At 35.1% G+C, this 23546-nt stretch overlaps 1 protein-coding gene across 1 annotated transcript in view; it reads left to right on the top strand.

Moving 5' to 3' along the window:
* The window catches only part of CSMD1 (CUB and Sushi multiple domains 1), a 2262799-nt gene that overhangs the window by 2226804 nt on the left and 12449 nt on the right, over positions 1-23546 (top strand). The window contains exons 60-68 of the mRNA XM_045286696.1: positions 1683-1856; positions 2462-2635; positions 4624-4697; positions 13586-13697; positions 14848-15027; positions 16264-16308; positions 19620-19781; positions 21078-21190; positions 22209-22296. Coding sequence (XP_045142631.1) covers positions 1683-1856; positions 2462-2635; positions 4624-4697; positions 13586-13697; positions 14848-15027; positions 16264-16308; positions 19620-19781; positions 21078-21190; positions 22209-22296 — 1122 coding nt within the window. The remainder of the gene's footprint in view (positions 1-1682; positions 1857-2461; positions 2636-4623; positions 4698-13585; positions 13698-14847; positions 15028-16263; positions 16309-19619; positions 19782-21077; positions 21191-22208; positions 22297-23546) is intronic.

Raw genomic sequence — 23546 nt, 5'->3', positions numbered from 1 at the left:
CCCATTCACCTGGAGGATGTAGAGAACCAAGGGGTTTCCACCTTCCTCTCATCACTTTGTGATGTGTAGGAGTTACTGGTTTGGGGGGAGGATAGGTCTAGGAGAGTTTGCTCCCAGCTGAAGGTAGAGCAGCTGACGCATGTGAGTGGAGAATCAGAGACTCTCCCATGGCTGCTTGTGGATTCTCTTTCGTGATTTCCTCCTAGGTGTATGCAGCCCATTCCACTCCCCCTTCCTCAGATAATCAGAGCTACACGTTTCTTCTCTGCCTACACTTTCTGCCTTCTTGTTGGAGAAGGAACATGTATCAGCAGTCCTTTTATAGCTTTAGGTAGACCCAGACTGCTAACCTTTCAATTATAATTTTCTCTGCCTAAAGTCCTTTTACCCCAGACTCACATGTGCATTCACAAGAAATACACATTGAATATATGAATAGATGATTGTAATGATAAATGTCAAAATTACCATATGCTGAGTAGATATGTGTGATTCTTTGTGTTTTTATGTGTCTTTCTCACATGACAAAGCATGAATATGCTTAAGATAATGCATATGATTATTACTCCCCTGCTCCTTTATCCACCACCTAAATTCTCCTTTTGAAAACTCCCTCCAATATAAACATCCAGGAAGATGGCATCCAAAGTACAATACTTGGCCTCTGTCACTGGAGAAAGGAGTCGGCACAGGGGTCATGTGGACTGTGTGCGTAATTGCCTCCTTTCCATCATTAGGGAATTGGACAGCGGCAGTTTGTCACTTATGAACATTATGATCAAAGAATCCATAGAAGAATCATGATCAAAAGGGTGAAATTATAGAAATGATTTCAAGTTTTAATATACTCTAGTTTTCTGGAGCCATGAAAGTACATAGATTCCTGAACTATTGTTTTGAGAAAATCTCTAAAACTTGAGCAAAAATACCCCCTGCAACCATCTTCAACTGAACAATAGTTTGGCTTAACTGGTGAAAAAGATCTTCCTTTAGTATTATGCTCTTTCAAGAATTGTTTTTCCGGGATCAAATTGACAACAAAAGCTCAAAAGATTAAATAGGAACCTTAAGGCCATTTAGTTTATATCAATGAAGGAGGAACAACTCAGAAAAGGAGGGTAAGAATGATTACACTATTTAAAGAACACTTTCCTTCTTTTTTAATTTAGGAAGCAAATGATTGTACAGACTCTGGCTTTTGGAAATTATAATATGCAATTTTCAAATAAATAAGAATTAAATATCTATAAAGAAATGTTTACTATCCTTATAATATGATTATCATTGAAAAGTTGAAATAGTATACACATGTTTTATGACCAAATCCTGATTTGATTTATTCTCGGAAACTACCATAAAAAATCACATATTAAATAAAAATATTTCTTCTCTTCTTAGCTTTTTGTATATTGAGGGCTTTAGGTTCGACCTGATTTCTTTTAAAATGAGATATATTTTAATTTTACATTGGTTTTATATTTTTAATCTAAATTAATTATGATATTCACACAATGTTTTATTAATTTGACTTGCTGTCTTTCTCAATAATTTAATTTTTAGTGGAATACCACCCTATAAAAAATTAATTTGCAATTTAGGTGAAGTTAAATTGTGAATAATTTGATGAGTCCAATTGTAAGAGAAGTTCTTTGGTAATTAATCTTGCTTATTTTTGTAAACAGCTGTCATGTGCAGTCAACCTCCTCAAGTGCAGCATGGAAAAGTGGAAGGGACAGATTTCCACTGGGGCTCCAGCATCAGTTACAGCTGTGTTGATGGTTACCAGCTGTCTCACTCGGCCATCCTCTCCTGTGAAGGTCGTGGGGTGTGGAAGGGAGAGATTCCTCAGTGTCTCCGTAAGTGCTCCAGCAAAACATGGTCTGCTAATGACAAGATGGCAATAGGACAGATATGTGCACCCTCACTCGTAACCTAAGGAAAGGAACCATCGGTGACGTCTAGTTCTATTGGAATATTTGACTCCCCCATTGATAATTTGAGGAAATTAGCAATGTATAATTTACAGCTGCATTAAAACATTTGAAAGTTTAAACTTGAGATTGCTTTGCACAGGGATAGAGTCTGTTTAGTTTCATATTTGCTTAATGTTTAAACCCACAGGGTTAATAAAAGCTAGTTGAACTAGTATAATGATAATAATAACAACCAACTTACTGCTATCGAATTGATGCCAATTCATAGTGGCTCTAGAGGACAGGTAGAACTACCCCTGTGGGTTTCTGCGACTATTATTCTTTCTGTGAGTAGAGAGCCCTGCCTGTCTCCCAAGGACCAGCTGTTGGTTTTGAATGGCTGACCTTGCAGTTAGCAGCCTAGTCTGTAACCACCATGCCACCAGGGTTTTAATAGGTTTACCTGCTCCAGGGAAGCCTGATATGTGTAAATTTATATTGCCTATTTGTTGTACCTAGTCTTTGTTTAGATCCTTTGTTTTCTGTAGCTCTATTCTGTGGAGATCCTGGCACTCCTGCCGAGGGGCGAATTAATGGGAGAAGTTTCACCTACCAATCCGAAGTCTTCTTCCAATGCAAGTCTCCATTTATACTAGTGGGTTCTTCAAGAAGGATCTGCCAAGCTGATGGCACATGGAGTGGCATACAGCCCACATGCATTGGTAACTATTAATGCTCACCCAGCCATATCTTGTGATGAGGGCATGCTATTAAAAACTCTGTTTGTGGTTACAGAAATAAAGTTTTCATAGATAATATTCTATATAAAGAACTATGCTTTGTGTGATCGCTAATCAGCAAAACTGACTTACAACCTCTTTTAAACAGTACAAAGTAAGTTTAGAGACACTTGAAGTAAGTTAAAGTGATACTTGACCTTGTTTGCCTGCCTCACTTTCGACATTTGCCATCCACCTCATAAGAGTAAAGGTGCTTTGACGACATTATTTTTATGACAAAGAAACCTTCAGTGAAGATGTTATTATGCGATTCTCTAAAACAACCATCACTACAGAAGTAAACTAGTCTGTTTTAGCCTTCCCCGAGGTACTTAGCCTGCACTCATTCAATCACTTTCCCACTTCACTCACTTTGTCATTATCAATGGGAGAAGAGACGGACAAAAGAGCGCTGCACGGCTGCACAGAGAAGTCATGTCTGACGATCTTTGAATACTACCTAGAATGACGTTTTGAATGCAATAGAGCATGTATATATGATTTAAACCATTAACTTGTATAATAAATCTCCACTTCAGTGAAAGAAAACACATAGAATTTATATTTGTCAGATGACACAGTGTTAGCATCCTGGAAACAATAGTCCTTCATTTAATATTCTTTCACTTGTCCCACTCCTTGAAAACTCAAATTTTATTTTTCTATTTTGTTCATCTTACTTTACTATGAGTGGTCTGCCTATTTCTAATAAATTATTATTATAGATAATTTTCTAAGGAATTAGAATATATACACATAAAACTATCATATTTGAAATGATTGAAACACCCTTATTTTTAAGTATAGACTGTTCACTGTCATTCTGTTCAACTGATTGCTATCAAATACTCACCTCTGGAAGATGAAGTTATTTGCTCCGGTAGATATTTACAGCCTCTGAAAACCTGTGTAGAAGCTATAAGTCAGAATCAGCTTGGACACAGTGGGATTTTCGATACATATATCTATATGAAAAATATTTTTCTTCTTTCTTTCAAGAGCAATGTTAATTGCTCTTGAAAACAACTTCTGAAAAAAATCATATTTTGATTGTCTACTAACAGTGACAGAGGAATTAATAAGAAACCTAGAATAGCCCATGATTTCTCATCTTACTTTTTAAAACATATCACCTCTTAGTTTATTATATGCTTGTTTTGAAATTCTGAATATGGTAGTTCTCATTTTGACGTACTGAGGAAAAATAATCATATGTTTCAGTGTCATGGAATGAATAACTAAAAGAGATGACAATATATTACTGAATGGGATATATTATTAATCAACCAATATCATGTCAACCCCCAAACCCACGGCTCTCCAGTCGATTGTGACTCATAGTGACACTATAAAGGGTCCGTCCCTGAGGCTGTACGTTTTTATGGGTGCAGACACCTGTCTTTCTCTCATGATATAATGTCACCAATAGGAGAAAATTCAACCAGAGAATGAAAAGGAGACACACATCTATCATTAGATATCATTCTCTGTATTTAAAAGTAATTTATTTTATATTGTTGTTGTGGTTGAGAATATAGATAGAACAAAACTACCCCCGTCGTGTCTACATGTGCACGCACAGTCTTCAGGCTATATCTCCAGGCTCAGACTCCCTTTGTGAGTTGCTGCCCTCGAAAGGTCCTACGGAGTCATCTGTGCAACTCTTGTCACTCCACTTATTCTTATAAATAACAGAGTCTTATAAATAAACAGAGAGCAATTTAGAACTTGATGGAGTGTTAAAGAATAAAATCTACAGAATTTTGAAGAAAAGATAAAAATAGCAACTTATAATTTTTAACATTCCTTCAAACTATTGTGCACATTTATCAAAGAAAAATCTTGTCAAGTACTTAAAACATTTAAGGAAAAATTAAGATTGTAAAAAATGATAACCAGACCTGACCTTCATTCTTCATTGTGAATTTCAGATCCTTCTCATAACAACTGTCCAGACCCTGGCACCCCTCAGTTTGGGGTACAGAACAGCTCTAGAGGATATGAGGTACTCACATGCCATTATATCTTTCTTTAGGTATAAATGAAAGTGATACTTAAATATATTTGTGAAGTTGTTACTGTACATACTATATCTTATCCATGCTATTATTTGCCCAAATAAAGATACACAAAATGAAGAATTTTTTACATGTTTTTCATGGTTGAAAAAGAGATAACTGTGCACCTGAGTTCATAGTAGCAATTACTGTCTTAATTTTTTTAACTTATACATTTCTGTATTATTTTGTCCACAGAACATAACAATTCATAGATGGTAACAGTATGTCACTAAAATACACCATTTGATAGATAAATGGAATTCACAGATAAGATTAAATACTAGAGGGAAAACTGTAGAAGAAAATGTATGTAAGAGTTACAGGCTACACTTGTTTTTTATATATTCTCCATAAGTTCTCTAAAATTTTTGAATTATGAGCAGACTGAACATCATTTTGAATATGTATTTTACTTTTAAATAGAAAGGACATTAATACTTCAGTCTGAATTGGAGAAATATCCAAATATAATAGTATAAAGTCAAATGCATTAAACATTTTAATCAAGTGATGCAATAGTTCTTTGATTATTTGACTTTAGAAACCAAAATTAAATATGTAAATTAAGGCTAGATTTTTCCACTATGTTTTTTCATTATATATTAAAAAAAGTTTTAAACAGGAGCTCTTACATATTGCAACAGTGCATATTTCAATTAGATCAAGCATAATCATACAAATGCTACCATAATCCGTTTCAGTACATTTTCTTTCTTATTGAACTCTTTGATATCAGCTCCCCTTTATCCCTTCCTTTCTACTCTATACCCCAGACACCCTTGTTATTATATTATAGATTATTTTATTATTATTTGCCATATCTTATACTATCTAATGTATCTATTCACCTGAAATTCTGTTATTTTTTACCCTAATTGGGGTTATACAATCATCATTGCTATCAGTTTCCCCTCCCCCCCTTCCCCTTCCTCTCTTCCTATACTCTCACAGAATCATTACTCCCATTACTGTTTCTGAAGTGTTAGCTATCTTGGCTTTCACATACCAAGCACTCTTAATTATACAAATGAACATGTGCAGGTCTAACAAGATTAATGACGTGAAACAGAGACCATACTATTAAGGGGAGTGACTATTAAAGAACAAGAGGGTAGTTATGTGTTTCATCAGTGCTACGCAGCTCTCTAGATTTATCATCCCTTCATGTGGCCCTTCTATGAGGGGATGTCCAATTATCTTCCATGTGGGATTTGGTTGTCCACTTTGTCCATGCTCCTTCACATCAAGTTGATTGCATGCTTTTGCACTCTAATACCTATTACCGTCAACACCTTATGATCACACTGGCTGGTGTGCTTCTTCTATGTGGGATGTGTTGTTTTCCTGCTACATGGCTACTTGTTTAACTTCAAACCTGTAAGACCCCAGACACTAAGTCTTTTAATAGCCAGGGATCATCACCTCTCTTCACCACATTTGCTTATGCATCCATGTTTTCTTCAGTGATCATGTTGGGAAGGTGAGTGTGGTACAGTGCTACATTATTAGAACAAATAGTTCTTGTACCGAGGTAAGATTTAAGTAGAGGCCCAAAGTCTGTCTGCACCCTCCTCAATTTTAGGACCCTTGCTATTCCCCTATCCTTGTTGTTATTGGCTCATTGCTCCCCTCCCCCTGCCTTCTCCTCTCCCATTCCATCCCTCACCCATCCCCAGCTGTGGGTCCTATGGATGTCTCCTTGGGATTGCTTATCCTGCGTATCATATAGATAGATACCAAAAGATAAAGAGAAAAGGTGAGGGTGGGGATGATAATGAAGGACCATACAAATAGTTGCAAGTCCCATTGATACCCTGACCAAGAGTAGCTGGCTATCTCTCTGTTCAATAGCGAGCAGGACTCGTTATAATTCATCAGTCCAAGCCCTTTTTCTTTCAGGGATCACCTAACTGCACTTATACCCTGTTAATCCTGAATAGTTGTGACCAAAAGGCATGCCTCCTACAAGTCCCCATTCTTCTCCCTGCAGTCCTACTGTTTTGGAGTAAAAATATTTTTCCTTAATCATATTCCATTTCACTTGAAAGTAAAATTATTCCCATTTTCCTGGTTCAAACTTTGAGTTTGGGTTCTCATAACCCTTAAGTTACCCATCTGTAAAGAATATTCTCACGGGAATATGTTAGATAAATTCATATAAAATATATTTTATTTTACGTCCCATAAAGCTTTAAGCTTGAGGCAAATCCTTTTTGTCATGTTACTGTTGTTGTTGTTGTTAAGTGCCTTATTGTTGTCAGGTGACTCTGTTATGCACAACAGAGTGAACTATTACACTGGCCTGTGCCATCCTGACTATTGGTCCTGTACCACGCCCACTGAGGCAGCCACTGTCTCCATCCATGTTCTAGAGCGCCTTTCTCGTCTCCCCGCCCACCGCTCCACCAAGCATGAGGTTTGCTCCAGGGACTGGTTTCTCTGGGTGACATGGCCAAGTTATTTGGGACCAACTATTACTATCCTTGCCTGTATTTCCTTTAAGACAGATCTGTGGGCTGTCCACGGTCCTTTCAACATTCTTCCATAGTTCAGATGCATAGTTCAACTGCAGTTCAGATCCATCCATTTTGCTTCAGTTATCCTTATTCAGTGTCCGACTTTCACAAACATACGAAGCAATGGAAAATCCCCAGGCTTGAGTAAGGGCTACCTTAGTCCTCACCGTAACATTCTTGCTTTTCAACATTTTAAAGAGGCCTTGTGAAGTAGATTTACTCAAGGCAGTGTGTCATTTGATCTCTTGACTGCTGCTTCTGTGAGCATTAATTATAGATACACGCAAGATGGAATCCTTAACAACCTTAATCTTTCCTCAGTTTATCATGATGATACTTATTGGTTCACTTGTGCGGGTTTTGGTCTGTTTTACCTTGAGTTGTAATCCATACTGAAGGCTGCAATCCTTGATCTTCATTAGCAAGTGCCTGAGGTACTCATTTCCAGTAAGCAAGGTTGTGTGATCTGCATATTACAAGTTGTTAATAACTCTTTTTTCAATAGTGACATCACATTTTTCTTCATATAATCCAGATTTTTAATTTTTGTTCAATATATAGATTGAGTAATTAGAATGAGAGGATACAGTCCTGTCAAAAAATTTCCTTAATTTTAAAACATACAGTATCCTCTTGTTCTCTTCCCACAACTACCTCTTGATCCATGTTCAAGTTCCACATGAGCAAAATGAAGGGTTCTGTAATTCCCATTCTTCTCAAGGGTTTCCATAGTTTCCTATGATCCACAAAGTTGAATGCCTTGGCATTGTCAATAAAGCACAAGTAAACATTTACTGGCATTCCCTGCTTTAAGCCAAGATCCATCAGATATCAGCAACGATATGCCTTGTTCCATGTCCTCTGCTCAATCCAGCGTGAAGTTCTGGCAGCTCCTGTCAATGTGTTGGTATTAAAGCTGTTGGATGAGCTTCAGAAAAATTTTACTTGCACGAGATATCGATGATATTGTTTTATAATTGAGCATTATGTTGGGTCACCTTTCTTTAGAATGGATGCATATGTGGATCTCTTCCAGTAGCTGTCTTCCAAATTTCTCTTTATAGTCAAGTCAGTGCTTCCAATGCTTCACCAGCTTGTTGAAACATGTCAATTGGTATTCCATCAATTCCAGAAATCTTGGTTTTGGCTAATGCTTTCAGTGCAACTTGAACTTCATCCTTCATTACTATTGGTTCTTGTTCATATGCTACTTCTTGAAACGATTCAATGTCAACTAATTCTTTATGGAATAGTGGCTTCATTTATTATAAGATATTCCAGATTTTTTTCCATAGAATCTTTCAATGTTTTAACTGGAGGCTTGAATTTTTCTTTGATTCTTTCATTTTAAATGTGTTTAGCAAGTTCTTCCTCTTGGTTTCTACCTCTAGGCCTATGAACATGTCATTAAAATATTTTACTTTGTCGTCTACAGCTGCCTTTTGAAATTTTCTGTTCAGCTTTTCCCTTTGCCGTAGCTACTCTATGAGAAAGAGCAAGTTTCAAAGTGTCTTCTGACATCACTTTGATCTCTCCCTCTTTTTTGTGATTTTTAATGAGCTTTTTCTTTCTTCATGTATGATATTCTTGACATCGGCCCAGAGCTCATCAGATTTTGTCATTAGTGTTCAATGCATCAAATCTATTCATAAGACTTCTCAAATTTCAGATGGAATAGACTCAAGGTTGTATTGTGGTTCTTATAAACTTATTTTCATTTTTGTCAGTTTCCACCCGAACTTACATATGCAAATTGACAGTCTGTTCTATCGCCAGCCCTAGCCTGGTTTTAGCTGTTCTATTGTTGAGGAAAGGTATTTGTGATAAAGAAGTCATTGATCTTACAATATTCATTTATGAGGTATTTCTTCATTTCTAACACCAAGTCTATATTTTCACCTACAATTCTTTCCACTTTGTTATCAATCTTTGTATTCAAATCACCAAAACCTATCAATGCATCCTGATTGCATGTTTGATCAACCTCAGCCTGAAAATGTGAGTAGAGCTCTTCTTTTTTTTTTATCCTTATCTTTAGTGGTTAGTGCATAAAGTTGAATACTAGTTGCACTAACTAAATTTCTTTGTATGTGGACAGATATTATCCTAGCATGGACAGCATTTCACTTCAAAAATGGTCTTGAAATTTCCAATTTGATGATTAATACGGCATCATCCCTCTAGAATCTCTCATCCCTATCACAGGAAACCATATGATTATTTGGTTTTGCAAAATTCTCTTATAAGATATTTCTTTATTTCTATCAAATATGATTATTTGTTTCTAAATGGTCAATAAAAGTCAATTTCATCTCACTATTGACTTGGCTATCAATCTGTATTTGTATTCCATTTCAATTTTTTTTCTTTTTTCCCCCCTTTACCTCCTTCCTTTCATTTCTTTTCCTTCTCCATTCCCTCTTCCTACACCCTTGCCACAGATTGAAAAGTCTGCTACTTTTTTGTGTGAAAATATTTTAAAAATATTTTTCCTTTATAATAATACCCAAAGCCCATTAGTAGGCCACTGGAGATCCCTTTACAGAGGGGTCTCGGGGAGGAGATGAGCCAGTCAGGGTGCGATGTAACAACGATGAAAAATACAACTTTCCTCTAGTTCCTAAATGTTTCCTCCCCACTCCCACTACCATGACTCGAATTCTACCTTGCAAGTCTGGCTAGACCAGAGGAGGTACACTGGTACAGATAGGAACTGAAATTCAGGGAATCCAGGACGGATGATCCCTGCAGGACCAGTGGTGTGAGTGGCAAAACAGGGAGGGTAGAGGGAAAGTGGGTAGGAAAGAGGGAACCGATTACAAGGAACTATATGTGACCTCCTCCCTGGGGGACGGACAACCAAAAAGTGGGTGAAGGAGGCTCATGAGGGATGGGGGAGCAGGGAGGGAGGGGGAATATGAGGACCTAATGCCGGGGGTTTATGTGGAGAGGAAATGTTTTGAGAATGATGAGGGCAATGAATGTACAAATGTGCTTTACACAATTGATGTGTGTATGGATTGTGATAAGAGTTATATGAGCCCCTAATAAAATGATTAAAAATAAATAAATAAATAGACCTGTTCAATTAGCAAAAAAAGAGCCATGAGAGCCCCCAATAAAATGATCTTTTAATTAAAAAATATTAATGGTGTTATAAAGTATTTGTCTTTATAAGACTGAATAATTTTGCTGAGCATAAAGTCTTCTAAATTTGTGAATGCATTGAGGTGCTTGAGGATTTCATTATTTTTTAAGAGATACATACTCTTCCATTGTGTGTACATGTACCAGAGTTTATTCAGCTATTCCTCTATAGACAGCTTGTTTCCAAATAACTGCTGCAGTGGCCATCGGTGTGCACATATTGGTTTGTGTTCTGTTCTTTACTTTTTGGGAATAATGTCACATTGAGATTGTAAGGTTCTATAGAATTTCTATTTTATTTAAGGAGGTACCATACTTTTCCTCACAGTGGCTGTACAATTCTGCAGTCCTACTACCACTACCAACCTTTCCACAACCTATTTAGCATCTTTTATTTTGTGAGTTTTTTAAAATTTTGCCATTAGTGGTGGTATAAAGTGATCATCTCACCATTGTTTTAATTTGTATTTCTCTTAAAGCTAATGAGCTCAATGATTTCTTCATGTGATTGTTGGCTGACTGGATACCAATCTAAGTGAATTTTCTATTCATATCTTTCACCCATTTTTAAAAATAGTGTTATTGGCTTATAGGCATATATTTCCATTTCATTTTTTCGTACTTCCAATTTTCCTAGATTCATACTTCTTACATATCAAGTTCCACTTTCAATAGAGTTTGCAGCTGTTTCACCTCACTTTGAGTTGTGCCCCATTAGCAAATATCGTTCTGAAGGCTTCACTGCCAAGGGCTGTGATCCATCCACCTCCTTATGGCGGCTCCACTTTGAGAAGGCAGCTCTTCCGCGGTTGTATCTTGACTGCCTTCTGACTTGAGGGCTTCCTATGCTAGCTTCATCTTTGACAAGGTTCTGCTGCTATTCATGAGGTTTTCACTGTCTGGAAATGTCCTTGTGACTGATTTTTCAAAGTTGAAAGTCGATTCCTGATTTGTAGTCTGTTTTTGGTCTGGGAGCTCTGCGGAAACTTGTTCCCTTTGAAGGGTGACCCTGCTGGTAGTTCAATACCAGTGACATAGTTCTCCTCATCATACGCAGGCAACACACAGTCTGACACACTGATGGGCAAGTGGTGGGGGAAATGGGTGACGAGTCATAGTAAAAAATTTCATTCTACCACATTAAGGAATTTTAATTTATGTTTTTCATATATGAGTCAAGAAACTATTATATTTATTGTGCACCACTTGCCAGTGTGTAATTTCCATATATTATCCTCAAAATATTTCTTCTTAGAATCCTAATTAGGAAGATAGGGCCAACCTCTATGGAAAACAAACATAGGGGAATTAAGTAATTTAAATCTTCATAGCAAGGGTTAAGATTGCTATCACATCTTTGAATTCTTATTCAATATTTTTAAAGTACACGCATAATTAAAGCCTTATGAAGAGATGTTCTCCCAAACAAAAATGCAGTGCATTTCTGACTTCTAGACCTAAAGCATCTCTCTTTCTGTACCTGTTTTCCCCTTTCTCATTTCTATTTCCCCATTCCCTAACCACATGTTCCAGAAGTGTAAGTAATCATGGGAGATGTTGGTGTTCTCCAACACACACCCATAACTCATTATTTATGGGGAAAATATACACATACACATATATATGAATGTGTGTGTGTGTGTATAGCCCCATCATTGAGATTACCTCCTTCAAGGTCATTCCAGTTAAATTGGTGAGAAAAAAACACATTGATGGGGAAATACATGTGGATTAAGCCTCCGGTGAATCGCCAGTGACCACAGATCTGGGTTAAGTATCGTCTTATCACACAGAGTGCCTTGGGCAGCATATTGTTGCAGATGGAATTAGGTTAAAATTGAACAATTGTTCTCCCTTCTGACCCATTTTAACTTTGTCCTAGTTTTACATTTTTCTACTTTCTTTTAGATTGAGATTTTTCTCTGAATTACTTTTTAATTGTTGTGTTTCATTTATTTTTGTATGTTTTTCTATATATGAAATCTAGGACAGGTAAATCTATATAGGCAGTCACCGAATCAATGGTTTCTTGGAGGGGTGATGGGGAATTAGGGAGCTAATAACCATGGGTACAGCAGAGAAGGAACCGCTCCAAAGTTGATGGCGGTGATGGTGTGATTTTGCTACTCTTTTTTTTTTTTTAAGAGTTTATAGCAAAATTAAGTTAGTAAAACAGAAGACATTGGAATTAGAAGACTTGGTGACTAAAAATTATTACAATCATATAAGGGAATATTACAAAGATTTGAATCCAAGTACATCTTTATCCGGATTCTCTGGATACCTGAGATCTATGTCCAAATTTACTTCAACAGGGTTCCATGATCTAGCAATATTACAGACCAGGTAAAATGAGCATGCCCACTGCTGTAGGGTCAATTCTGATTGTGCTACTCTTAATATGATTGAACGACTGATTTATATGACATGTGAGGTATAGGCCAATACAACTTTCAAAATCAGAGATGCTGTTGGCACATGTTATCAAAAGACACAATTAACATTTCATGAAGGGGGAATACAACAAAACAACACATGGTTCATTCTTGGAAGATCAGACAAATAAATCTCAGAGGAAGTAAAGTCCAGATATGTATCAAGAATTACGTAGGAAGGAGTGGTAAAGATTTGGAGGCGAAGGTGTGCCAGGCATTGAGGTAGCAATAAATAATCATATAATTGAAACACCGGGAATACAAATTCATCTGGATGAATCTCAAAAAAGGCAAGAATTGGTATTTGCTTAGGTTGAGTAGCCGAAAACACTCTTGAAGTTAAAGACAAAATGACACGTTCATGACCGAAGTAAAAACTGTCCTCCTGGCAATTCCAACTCACAGCAGCCCACTAGGATAGCCCTGTCCCTCGAGGTTTCCAAAGCTGTGAAATCCTTCCCGGGGGAGAAAGGCACAACTTTCCCCCTTATCCAAATCAGCAGGCTCCCACAACATTACCATTTACTGTATTGAAGATTTTACACTATGTATCTAATAATCTAAATGGTATGTAAAGCTTTCACATTAAACTTAAACATGTACATTAATTCTAACCATGGTTTGATATTAATGTGAAAATTTACTGGCATATCCTTGCCCTGGAATCTGCTTTAAAACATTAGTTATATTGAGTTTTTAAAAAAAATTTCTTCTACTATTGGCATTACCTTGTAGGTTGGAAGCACAGTATTTTTCAGATGCAGAAAAGGTTATCATATCCAAGGTTCAACAACCAGAACTTGCCTTGCAAATTTAACATGGAGTGGAATACAAACTGAATGTATACGTAAGTATAATTTCTTCCAGGACAGCCAGGAAGAAGTTACTCATTTTGAATACTGAAAAAGTCCTGCCAGAAAATATTGAGGAATTGTTTTACTAATGTTTGTTTTTAATTTCCTGAACGAATAGCTCTCAGCATGGATGCCCTAAAACCAGCAGTGTCAGTATCACTTAGGAGGTAGACAGGAAAGAAAATGTTCAAACCCCAGCCCAGATCTACCTCATCAAACACAATGGGGTGGGTGCGAGAAGCACCAATCTCTGTTTCAGAAAGGCCTCGGGGGATTCTGAGGCATGGAATAATCTGAGAACGATTGCCTTGAACTATAGTTAACAGAGCCTTCAGAGACAGACAACGTATTTGTCTCTGCCACTGCATGTTTATATTAGTTTGTTAAAAAGAGACTAAATTGGGTCACTTAGTATATCAAAGTATAAATAGAAAAATTTTAAATGCTCTTACTATATTTTTGAAGTATATTTGGGTCAATACATAAACAGTTATGTAAGGATAAAATTATACTTTGTAACTAAATCATGTCAATCTAGAAATGGATATTGACCTCTATGTTCATATATTATCCCTTTTCATTTTAGTGAAATATAATATCTTCATGCTTGACTCTCCCTCTATGGTAAACATAAAGAAGTAGAATGGTATAGAAAGTGTTTTAAAAGTTTATCAATCAAAGTTAACTATTCATTTATCTAATCAATAAAGGTACCAGTCATCATCAGACGAAAAGTAAATCATATTTCTGAGCATATGTCTGTATGTGTTTAGAATTTGTCTTTAAAGAAATTTAAAATATTTGTAATAATAGTATAACAGAAGAGATTTGTTTATTTTAAAACTATCCTCTCTCCACTAATTTTCTATTCAAAATTAGATAGTTCAATATATAAGTAGGTTTACAGACATCCAGGATTAAACAGAAAGAGAGTGCAAATACCAAGTATTTCTTATGCTGAAAGTTGCAGACGTGTGGCATATTGAAGATATTTAAAGCTACTCTGTTCTCTTTCTTTAAATCCTAGACTACTTTCATATTCATTTTGAAACCCTTTGCTTTCTTTAAATTATTTATATATAAATAGTGACTTTTGTAGTGAATAAGTTTCACTGTTTCCTGATGGAATAAATATCATTTCAGCTCATGCTTGTAGACAGCCAGAAACCCCAGCCCACGCAGACGTGAGAGCAATTGATCTTCCTACGTTTGGTTACACCTTAGTGTACACCTGCCACCCAGGATTTTTCCTTGCCGGTGGGTCTGAACACAGGACGTGTCAAGCAGATATGAAATGGACGGGAAAGTCACCTGTTTGTAAAAGTAAGTCCTCCATCAGGAAGTGGCCTTTCCCAACAGCAAAACACAAGTATCCAACTCCCACCAGACTAGTTTCCAGGTTTCATAAGTAGCCAGCATCGTGCAAGGATGTTAGTCGGCCTGCTTCAATATGGACTTATTGTTTGTTAGCCTGTATCTGTGTGTGTGTGTGAATGCGGGTGTTGCAAGTGTTTGACAACACCATGTCAGAGGCTGTGATGATACATACATTTTATCATTAATTTATTACATCTTAAACAAAAGGGGGGGGCTATTTGGTTGAGAAATATCATTTGTGTTATAATGAAATTAATATATAATATATTTTCATGAAAACGTGTCTCTATAAGTGAAAATGAATAAACATCACCAAGTATTTCAGAATATATAAGTTTAACTGTCTCAAAGTTTAATTATATAAGAACACTAGCAATTCGATTGGGGAATTTGAGTCAGTGTATTCTTAACATTGGTTCTATTTTTAAAAATTGCACAAGAAGTTAGCGAGGAATGATGTACTAATTACTCAAAAATTTGCATGTTTACACATGAGAGTAATAATTTTGGTTCAGATTTGATGGTAAATAACCTCCTAGGTTTCACCAAGCATAGGTGTCTATATACATCAGTCAAAAACCACATTAACAAAATATTTAAGTTTAATAAAATCAGTGACTTAGGTTTTAGTTTTCTGGAACCTAATTACAGCATTTAAGTGAGCTCTTTTTAAGAGATTTAAATTTCCCTTGTCTTTCATTTTCAGAAATAGATGAATACAACTTGATCGACCAAAATAGACACTCTAGAAGGGAAATACATTTATATTATTTAATATTATTGTACACATTTATGGATTTGGATAAGGGATTGGATAATTCAGAGATATTATAAAATATTAGTTCTTTTGTATGTTATTTTCCGTTTGGGCCCGTTTATGTTTAATACAATGAAGGAGAATTAATGTAAGCCACCCTCATTTACAAGGCTCTCTGTTGTAGCACTCTGAATGGAAGACGTCAGTGTAGACAGGCATTTATTTTTAACAATTGAACTCAGTTTTCCCACAAGCACAACGGATATCTTACCAGCGATATATGGGTTTAAAATGCATAAGTATAAGATATTCATAATTTTTGTGCGGTTAGAAAATCTGGAGAAGGAAAATTGCTTCAATTTAACATTTTTCAACATTCAAAAATAAATGTTTTTGAAAATGATCATTTGTCTTTTTCCTTGAAGGTAAAGGAGTGAGAGAAGTTAATGAGACCGTCACTAAAGCCCCAGGTTTGTATGCCAGAGCAGTTACAGATGTGAATCAAATAAAGTGATTTGTTCTCAATGATGCTTTGCACAGTGAAGCAATTTTTAACATTTTTAATTTTTGATTCCATGATTTCATGAAAACATAAAGGTTTCAATTATTTTAAACACCTGCCAACAATTCAGTTGCCTATTTCTTTTAAAACAAGTGGTTTGGTAATGAAAAGGCAATGCTTCAATGAAAAAAGGCAAGCTTTGGTGTTACCAGACATCTTTATTCAAGGGTATCTCAGACATTTTGCAGACAGAAATGGAGAGAACTGTGCATAAGGCAAGGTGACATGATGGAGAGCCTTATAAAGAGGGTTGCGATTCAGTCCTCCAAAGGAGAGAGCTAAACTGGGCAAGATGAGTCTAGATTCTGAAAACATAACTTGTTAAATTGAACAATTCAGTCTTCTCCTTCCCCCCACATTTCTCGATTGTTCAGGTAGTGTTTGGTCTCCTAAACTATTAATAGCCTTTAAAAATCTATTTATAAATGTTGTCTCACTAAATGGATTACACAGAAAATCAGAAAGTTGCAGTTCTAATTCCTAAAGAAGGTTTTCATTACAAATCATGTAGAATAATTTGTTACAAAATTTAACGATATTTTAATAAGGAAATATGTGCCCAAAGTATATTAATGTGATAGAATCTTTTAAAAGAAAACATAAGTAAAACAACTTTTAAAACATTTAAATATTTTATAGTAACTTTATGGTTTATATATGGTAATGCTACTAGTATTTTGACTAGTTTTTTTGACATTACTTCTAATCTGATAAACTATTCTAATATCAAGTATGGAATAAGTACCCAAAGTTCTATTGAATCATTATATATTGTTACATATTTAATTCATAAACAAAGCAGTATTCCCCAATAGGTTTGGAACAATTTCTTTCATATGTACCATTAAGTATAAAAATTATCCTTTTATTAAGATTTTCCCTACCATTTAAAAACAATGTCACTTACAGAAATCAATGCACTTTTTCCAAATAACACCTTCTTCTATGGAAGCAAATACAGTCTTTGTAGTTGTTTGAGTTGGTTTATTTTTATTTTATTTACCTACTTCTTGTTCACTATAGTGAAGTAGATGAACACTCCGTTTGAAGGTGTACACATTCTTATCTTGCTCTCTTTTCTTATTCTTATTGAAGAGCAATGCTAATTCAATATAGTTTGTTATAAAGATGCTGCATTCTAAACTGTTTGGTTGTTGCGTTACACTCCAGTCAGCAAGTCAAATGACAGAAAACGCAAAAAAGATAATCCCTACCTCTTCACTAGTAATTTTATTTGAATACAAACACACTTCTTCTATCTTATGTCTTATACCTTATCCTATTCACCCAGTCATTTTCCATCCTTGAAACAACTGATGACTAACTTAACAGCTTTAATAATTCATTAATATCTTCCACTCAGAGCAAGGATTCCTATTAGGGAAAACAATTTTAGTGCTATTTTAAAGATATTTTGCTAACTGGAAAAAATCAGTATCTTTCAGGGTTGTGACTTGAAAGTGCTGTGTAATCCTGCTGATAAATGGGTAGAAGTGTTTTGAGGCATTTATATAAAATGCATTAGGTGCTTATGGTAATATCTAAGGTTTTTATCTTATTTATCATTATCTTCAGGTAATCGTATCTACTGTAATCTATAGGAAACTCTTACACTCTACCATCTTTACCGGTTCTGATGCAAATTCTGTAAGCTTAGCTTGTCTAAAAGTCAGAAATGTGGTACATTGGGACGACGGAAACAAGAAAGTTGTGAACTGTGTTTGTGTTCATTATTAGTGACCATAAATGAGTTTTCAAAGAAAAAACACGTATAAAGAAAAGTTACCTTTTTTTCTGCCCCGCAACTCAATATGTTTAGAATGAGTAGTTCTACTACTGGTCGACATTTCCTAATTAGATAGTTTGATTCATTGTGAAGCACGAATCAAAGAAAAGCCTTGAGGTTTAATTCGTATTTCATTTTTGGATTAACATCTTAAAATGTCAGCATTTGTATTTATGCTTATTTATCAGCAGAAATGTGAAAAATTGTTTATTTTCATAAGCAGTGTGCTTAAGAAAGAACATGTAAAAAACCTTTGCAAAAATGTTCATATCGGATAAAATGTATTTTAAAAAGTAGTACAGCTTTTACTTATGAATTTAAAGGACGTATAGAAAAGACATTTTAGATCATTGAACCCAGTCTTCTTTCTAATACTGAAACTTTAAAATATATATTTTATATATAATATAAACGATAAGAATACTTACATATTTATAGCATTATTCCACAACGAATACGTGAAAATGACATAGAGGCAATTGTGAGGATGGCCCAGGACCTAGCAGCGTTTCCTCCTGTTGTGCATAAGGTAGCTGTGGGTCAGAACTGACCCAGTGGCACCTAACAACGACAACCACAACGACAAGCACCATGGAGCCCTGGTGCTGTACTGGTTTACATATCACGCTGCTAAATGCAAAGTTAGCAGTTCAAAACCACTAGCAGCTCTGCTGGAGAAAGACGAGGCTTTCTACTCTCATAAAGTTTACAGCCTCAGAAATCCACAGTGGCTGTTCCACCTTGTCCTATTGGATCACTTGAGGCGGAATTGCCTCGATGACAGTTCATTTGTTGTTGCTGCTGTTTTGTTCTTTTATAAGTATGAAGAAAGGAATTCTTTTTCTATTCACAAAATAAGTACCTCAAGAAATGAAAGATGTAGATTGGTATTTGGACTCTTAAAATACCTTATTCTTTATTATACCTTTATCTCACATATGTATAAACTGTGTATATCTAATTAAAGTGGAGCTTTGAAATTCAAGCTGCATTAGGGCAAGGGATTTCTAGTAGATCTGATGAATCAGTACCTCTGAACCTTCTCTATGTCTTTCAAAAAGTACACTTGGAAACTAGTGAAATACCATAAATTATTTCATAAATCCATTCAACTTATTAATACTAAGTGCCATAAAAAGAAAATTCAACATTAATAGGATCTACTCATCAGATCCACTGATTCTTACAGGTCTGTGAAAAATAAATATGCTTCGGCACCTATAGTATTCTTATTATAACATATCAAATGTGGACAAATGTGACCAAAATCATCTAGGCATTTAATTTGATGTCACGATGCTATGAAGGGACATTATAATGTTGTCCTTGTTTTCATCATTATTATTTTTCATCTGTCATTGGGCTAGCTTTGAAAAGATCTAAATGAGTTTATGCTAATATTCTATTTTGTTTTTTATTTTTCCTATGCCTAGTTCCTTCAGATGTATTTTTTATTAATTCCGTGTGGAAGGGATATTATGAATATTTAGGGAAAAGACAACCCGCAACTCTCACTGTTGACTGGTTCAATGCAACGAGTAGTAAGGTCAATGCAACCTTCCGGGAAGCTGCTCACGTGGAGCTGAAGTTGACAGGTAGGTCCTGACATAGTTTCTAAATGCATCATGTAGCTGAATAAAACACATTATCCAATCACAGACAATGGATCAAATATGTGTTACCTACTTATTTCGGCTATATTTAGTGCTTGTCTTTGCAGTTTTTCATCTTATTGCACAATTTCAATGACCATGGTAGACATTATGGTCTTATTTCAAAGCATATGAGACCAGTGGAGAAACCACATTGATTTTCTCAAGATTATGATTATAGCACATCAAATCATAGATCTGAGACCAAAAAAAACCTCTGCACAGTTTATTCTTTTGATAATCTTTATTAATTGTAGTCAACCTCATGAGTTATTTATTTATTCCATAATTCATAACATAAAATGTGTTTTTTGTGATTTAGATGCCAGAAACTGTCTTAACGCTTTTAAAATATTTATATTTTTCATCCTAAATTCAGTTTGATGATGTAAGGATTTGTATTATGAACATTGTTTACTACTACTAAAAAAAAAAGCTTTTGTTATTAAGTTGATTCTTGATGTTTCCAAGAATGGAATCTCAGATTTGACAAATGTATTAAGTATAATGGAGAGTACATTGAAGGTGATAAATTTGTTTTGTAAAAGATATTTAAATATGTAGCTTTGGAAAAAAAATTCCGATTTGGGGCGTGGACAAGAAAGGACAAGAGGAAGGAAAACTGGAGACGAATAGGTAGTGAGTGCAGACAGAAAGACAGACAGCTCCTCATGCTCCCACCGAGTACTGTCAGCTGTCATAGCGGATTGACCTTGAAGCCACATGAGCTTGCTGGGCATGGGCACCGGCTACACTTATGCCCTTATGTGTCCCATCTTCTTCCTTGACTCATAGTGAGGATTTGCTTCCATCTCACGTTCTGCCACTGGAGCGGATTCCTGAAGCACTACAGATTTGCTTTTCTAATCTGAACGAGTGGGATTTAGGTTTGCACTTGTTTGCATTACTATAAGAGGAAGATTGATCTTATTCCATTAAAAGTACAGGCAATAAAAAGGTTAGATATTTTTTTAATTAGCAGAGTGCAATAAATATTACCTTTGTTCTTTCTCTGGGGTAGGTAAGTTGTACTTAGTAAATGGATTTTTTCTAGTCAAAACAGAAAATGACTTTCATAAAAAAAAGTGGTCATAACCAAAACAGAAGTACTGAAATCAATGTTTGTATTTTTTTTAATTGCTTGATTGTCATCTTTATGCCATATTCCAAATCAAATGATGAGTCTTAAACTCTTGTGATTTCTTCTGGTGAAAGAATAACTGACTGATTTTTATGCAGGAGTTTACAAGAAGGAGGAAGCCCATTTACTTCTGAAAGCTTTTCAGATTAAAGTTCCAATGGATATTTTTGTAAGCAAGTTTGAAAATGACAACTGGGGACTGGATGGCTATGTAAGTATGTGTGTGAGAGTTGTTGCGAAAGGCATGTGTTCTAATCATGATACTGCTTGCAAGGACGCAGCCAACTTAAGATTTCTAAGAGTTGCAGCAATATGGATGCCCCGGGAAAACTAAGCAATCCTTAATCGGGGAGGCATTTTGCCCCTTTCCATTTATGTTGGCATTATGCTTTGAGCTGCTAACCACAAGGTCAGCAGTTTAAAACCACCAGTCACTCTGCAGGAGGAAGATGAGGCTTTCGACTCTCTTGAGGATTTGCAGTTTGGGAAATGCCCACGGGTAGTCCTGCCCTCTCCAGTGGAGTCCATGGGAGTCACTTGGCAATGACTTCGTTGGGTTTCTTTGGTTACTTCATATTGGAAGAAACCAAGTCTCTGAAATAAATAAAGAAAGTGGCCAGTAGCACTTGAATTGCTAACATTGGGCACAGAACTAGAACTATAGTCTGGGTTCAATTCTTGTTCACACCACAATTCTTGTACTTTAAGTTTGGTGGAACCAAGATTTTTGTTTAAGAAGAATACTTGCTATGGAATACCCATTCTGAGGTTAAAATATATAGTTATATATCATTCACCCAAACGGAAATATTTGGGATTTCATCCTTCAGATTCTTCCTCTCAAATTAGTAGCTTTTCTTGTTTCCAATTTACTATCTGATATGAGAATATGCAGTTTTATATGATGGCATACCTGATCGACTAGTAGTTATAAAATAACATGTTTTTTAGTAATAGATGTGTTTCTGTTTATTAAAAATAGGTAATGTGGACAAATGCTGTAACACTCCCAATTTAGAGACCAAAATGAGATAGTGTCCACTTTTATGTTACTTGAGTTCCTCTGAATGTTTTCCAATTTTAACTATAAATATGTCAGTAAAGCAAGTGGGACAAACAATGAAATACACTGCCTTTGACATCTAAACTTGGGAAATGATAGTAACTGTTTAATAAATAGAGATTATTAATGCTTTTCATACATTTCCATTAATCTACATACATACCAGGTATCATCAGGACTTGAAAGAGGAGGATTTACCTTTCAAGGCAATATACATGGAAAAGACTTTGGAAAATTCAAACTAGAAAGGCAAGGTAAGTTGCACTCAAGGCATTATTAAAAATAAATATCAGCTTGATTTTCAAATGATTCTGCTGAAATGTACTGGAGAGGCCTTTATTCCAACATAAACAAAAATAATAAAAATGGCTTGCATAATTGTACGACAGACAGTCCTCTGATTACAAGTGAGATCTGTTTTTACTTTAAAAGGATAATGTTTCATCCAACAATTAACTCTTAGGAGTTTTTCATCAGACATATTTGAAACCATTTCTCTGCACATTTAGTTATATCCCAGGCAGAAGTAGCTAATCTATTGCAAGGAATCACTTTAATAGATAATGTTATTGTGTTAAAAGTATTAGACAAAATATTGTTAAATAAATTTAACATATGTAGTTTATTTAATGGGGATTATGTATTCACACAGAAATATTTTCAATTTATATGTAGTGGAAAAGTTTGGGATCTATATGTAAGCTCAGTCTTTATGTGTTTTTACCAAAATAATCACAAAAGAACAAAATAAATAATTGTATTTGAGCCTTTCTCTTTCACTTGCAACTTTTTAAATCTTGGATAAGTTAAACTTCTTTAAACCATTTTATTTTTTCTTCTGCAAACTCATTATCAAAGTCAGTTTCCTGGATTTTTATTAATATTAAGTGAATATACTATTATATTAATATGAATATAATAATATTAATGTTAAAGTTCATTTTACACAAAAGTCTTGATTCTAGTTGTTGCTACTAACAGAGATTAGGAAAGTGCACTTTTTGTAATAAGATGAACACCTCATTTCTTCTGAATAATATGAAATACGTCATCATTTAATTGTAGAATTTATTGACATATTGTTCTGGAGGCTTTGATACCAACGTGACCTTTCAAGTAAAATGTCCATAATATTTTAGGGTACAATCTCTGATTAACTTAATTCATAAGATTTTTGTTAATATACTGAAGTGTTTGAAAGTAAATGATTGTCATGCTTTACATTAGTATATACATATATTTAAAATATAATAAAAAAGGGTAATTAATCATCAAATACCCTAATCACACTATTCTAAATTTAATACTTTTAAATAATAGAGCTTTAAATTCTTATGCCAGCAATGAATGAGATGATATTTGTAATTGGGTTATATTGTTTCAAAGTACAAACTAGAATTGATGCACTAGACCAGCACTAATGATGGGTTAAGTTTCTCTTGCTCTAAGCCAAATCCTGTAGTTATCTGTCCTCCTTTCTTCGCATCGCACATGCTCTAGTAAT

Source organism: Echinops telfairi, unplaced genomic scaffold (genome assembly GCF_000313985.2).
Source record: "Echinops telfairi isolate 266 unplaced genomic scaffold, ASM31398v2 ScPeMD7_9;HRSCAF=40, whole genome shotgun sequence".
NCBI classification, from domain to species: domain Eukaryota; kingdom Metazoa; phylum Chordata; class Mammalia; order Afrosoricida; family Tenrecidae; genus Echinops; species Echinops telfairi.
Note: the sequence above shows the minus strand (reverse complement) of the source record. Positions and strands in the feature narration are given on the sequence as shown.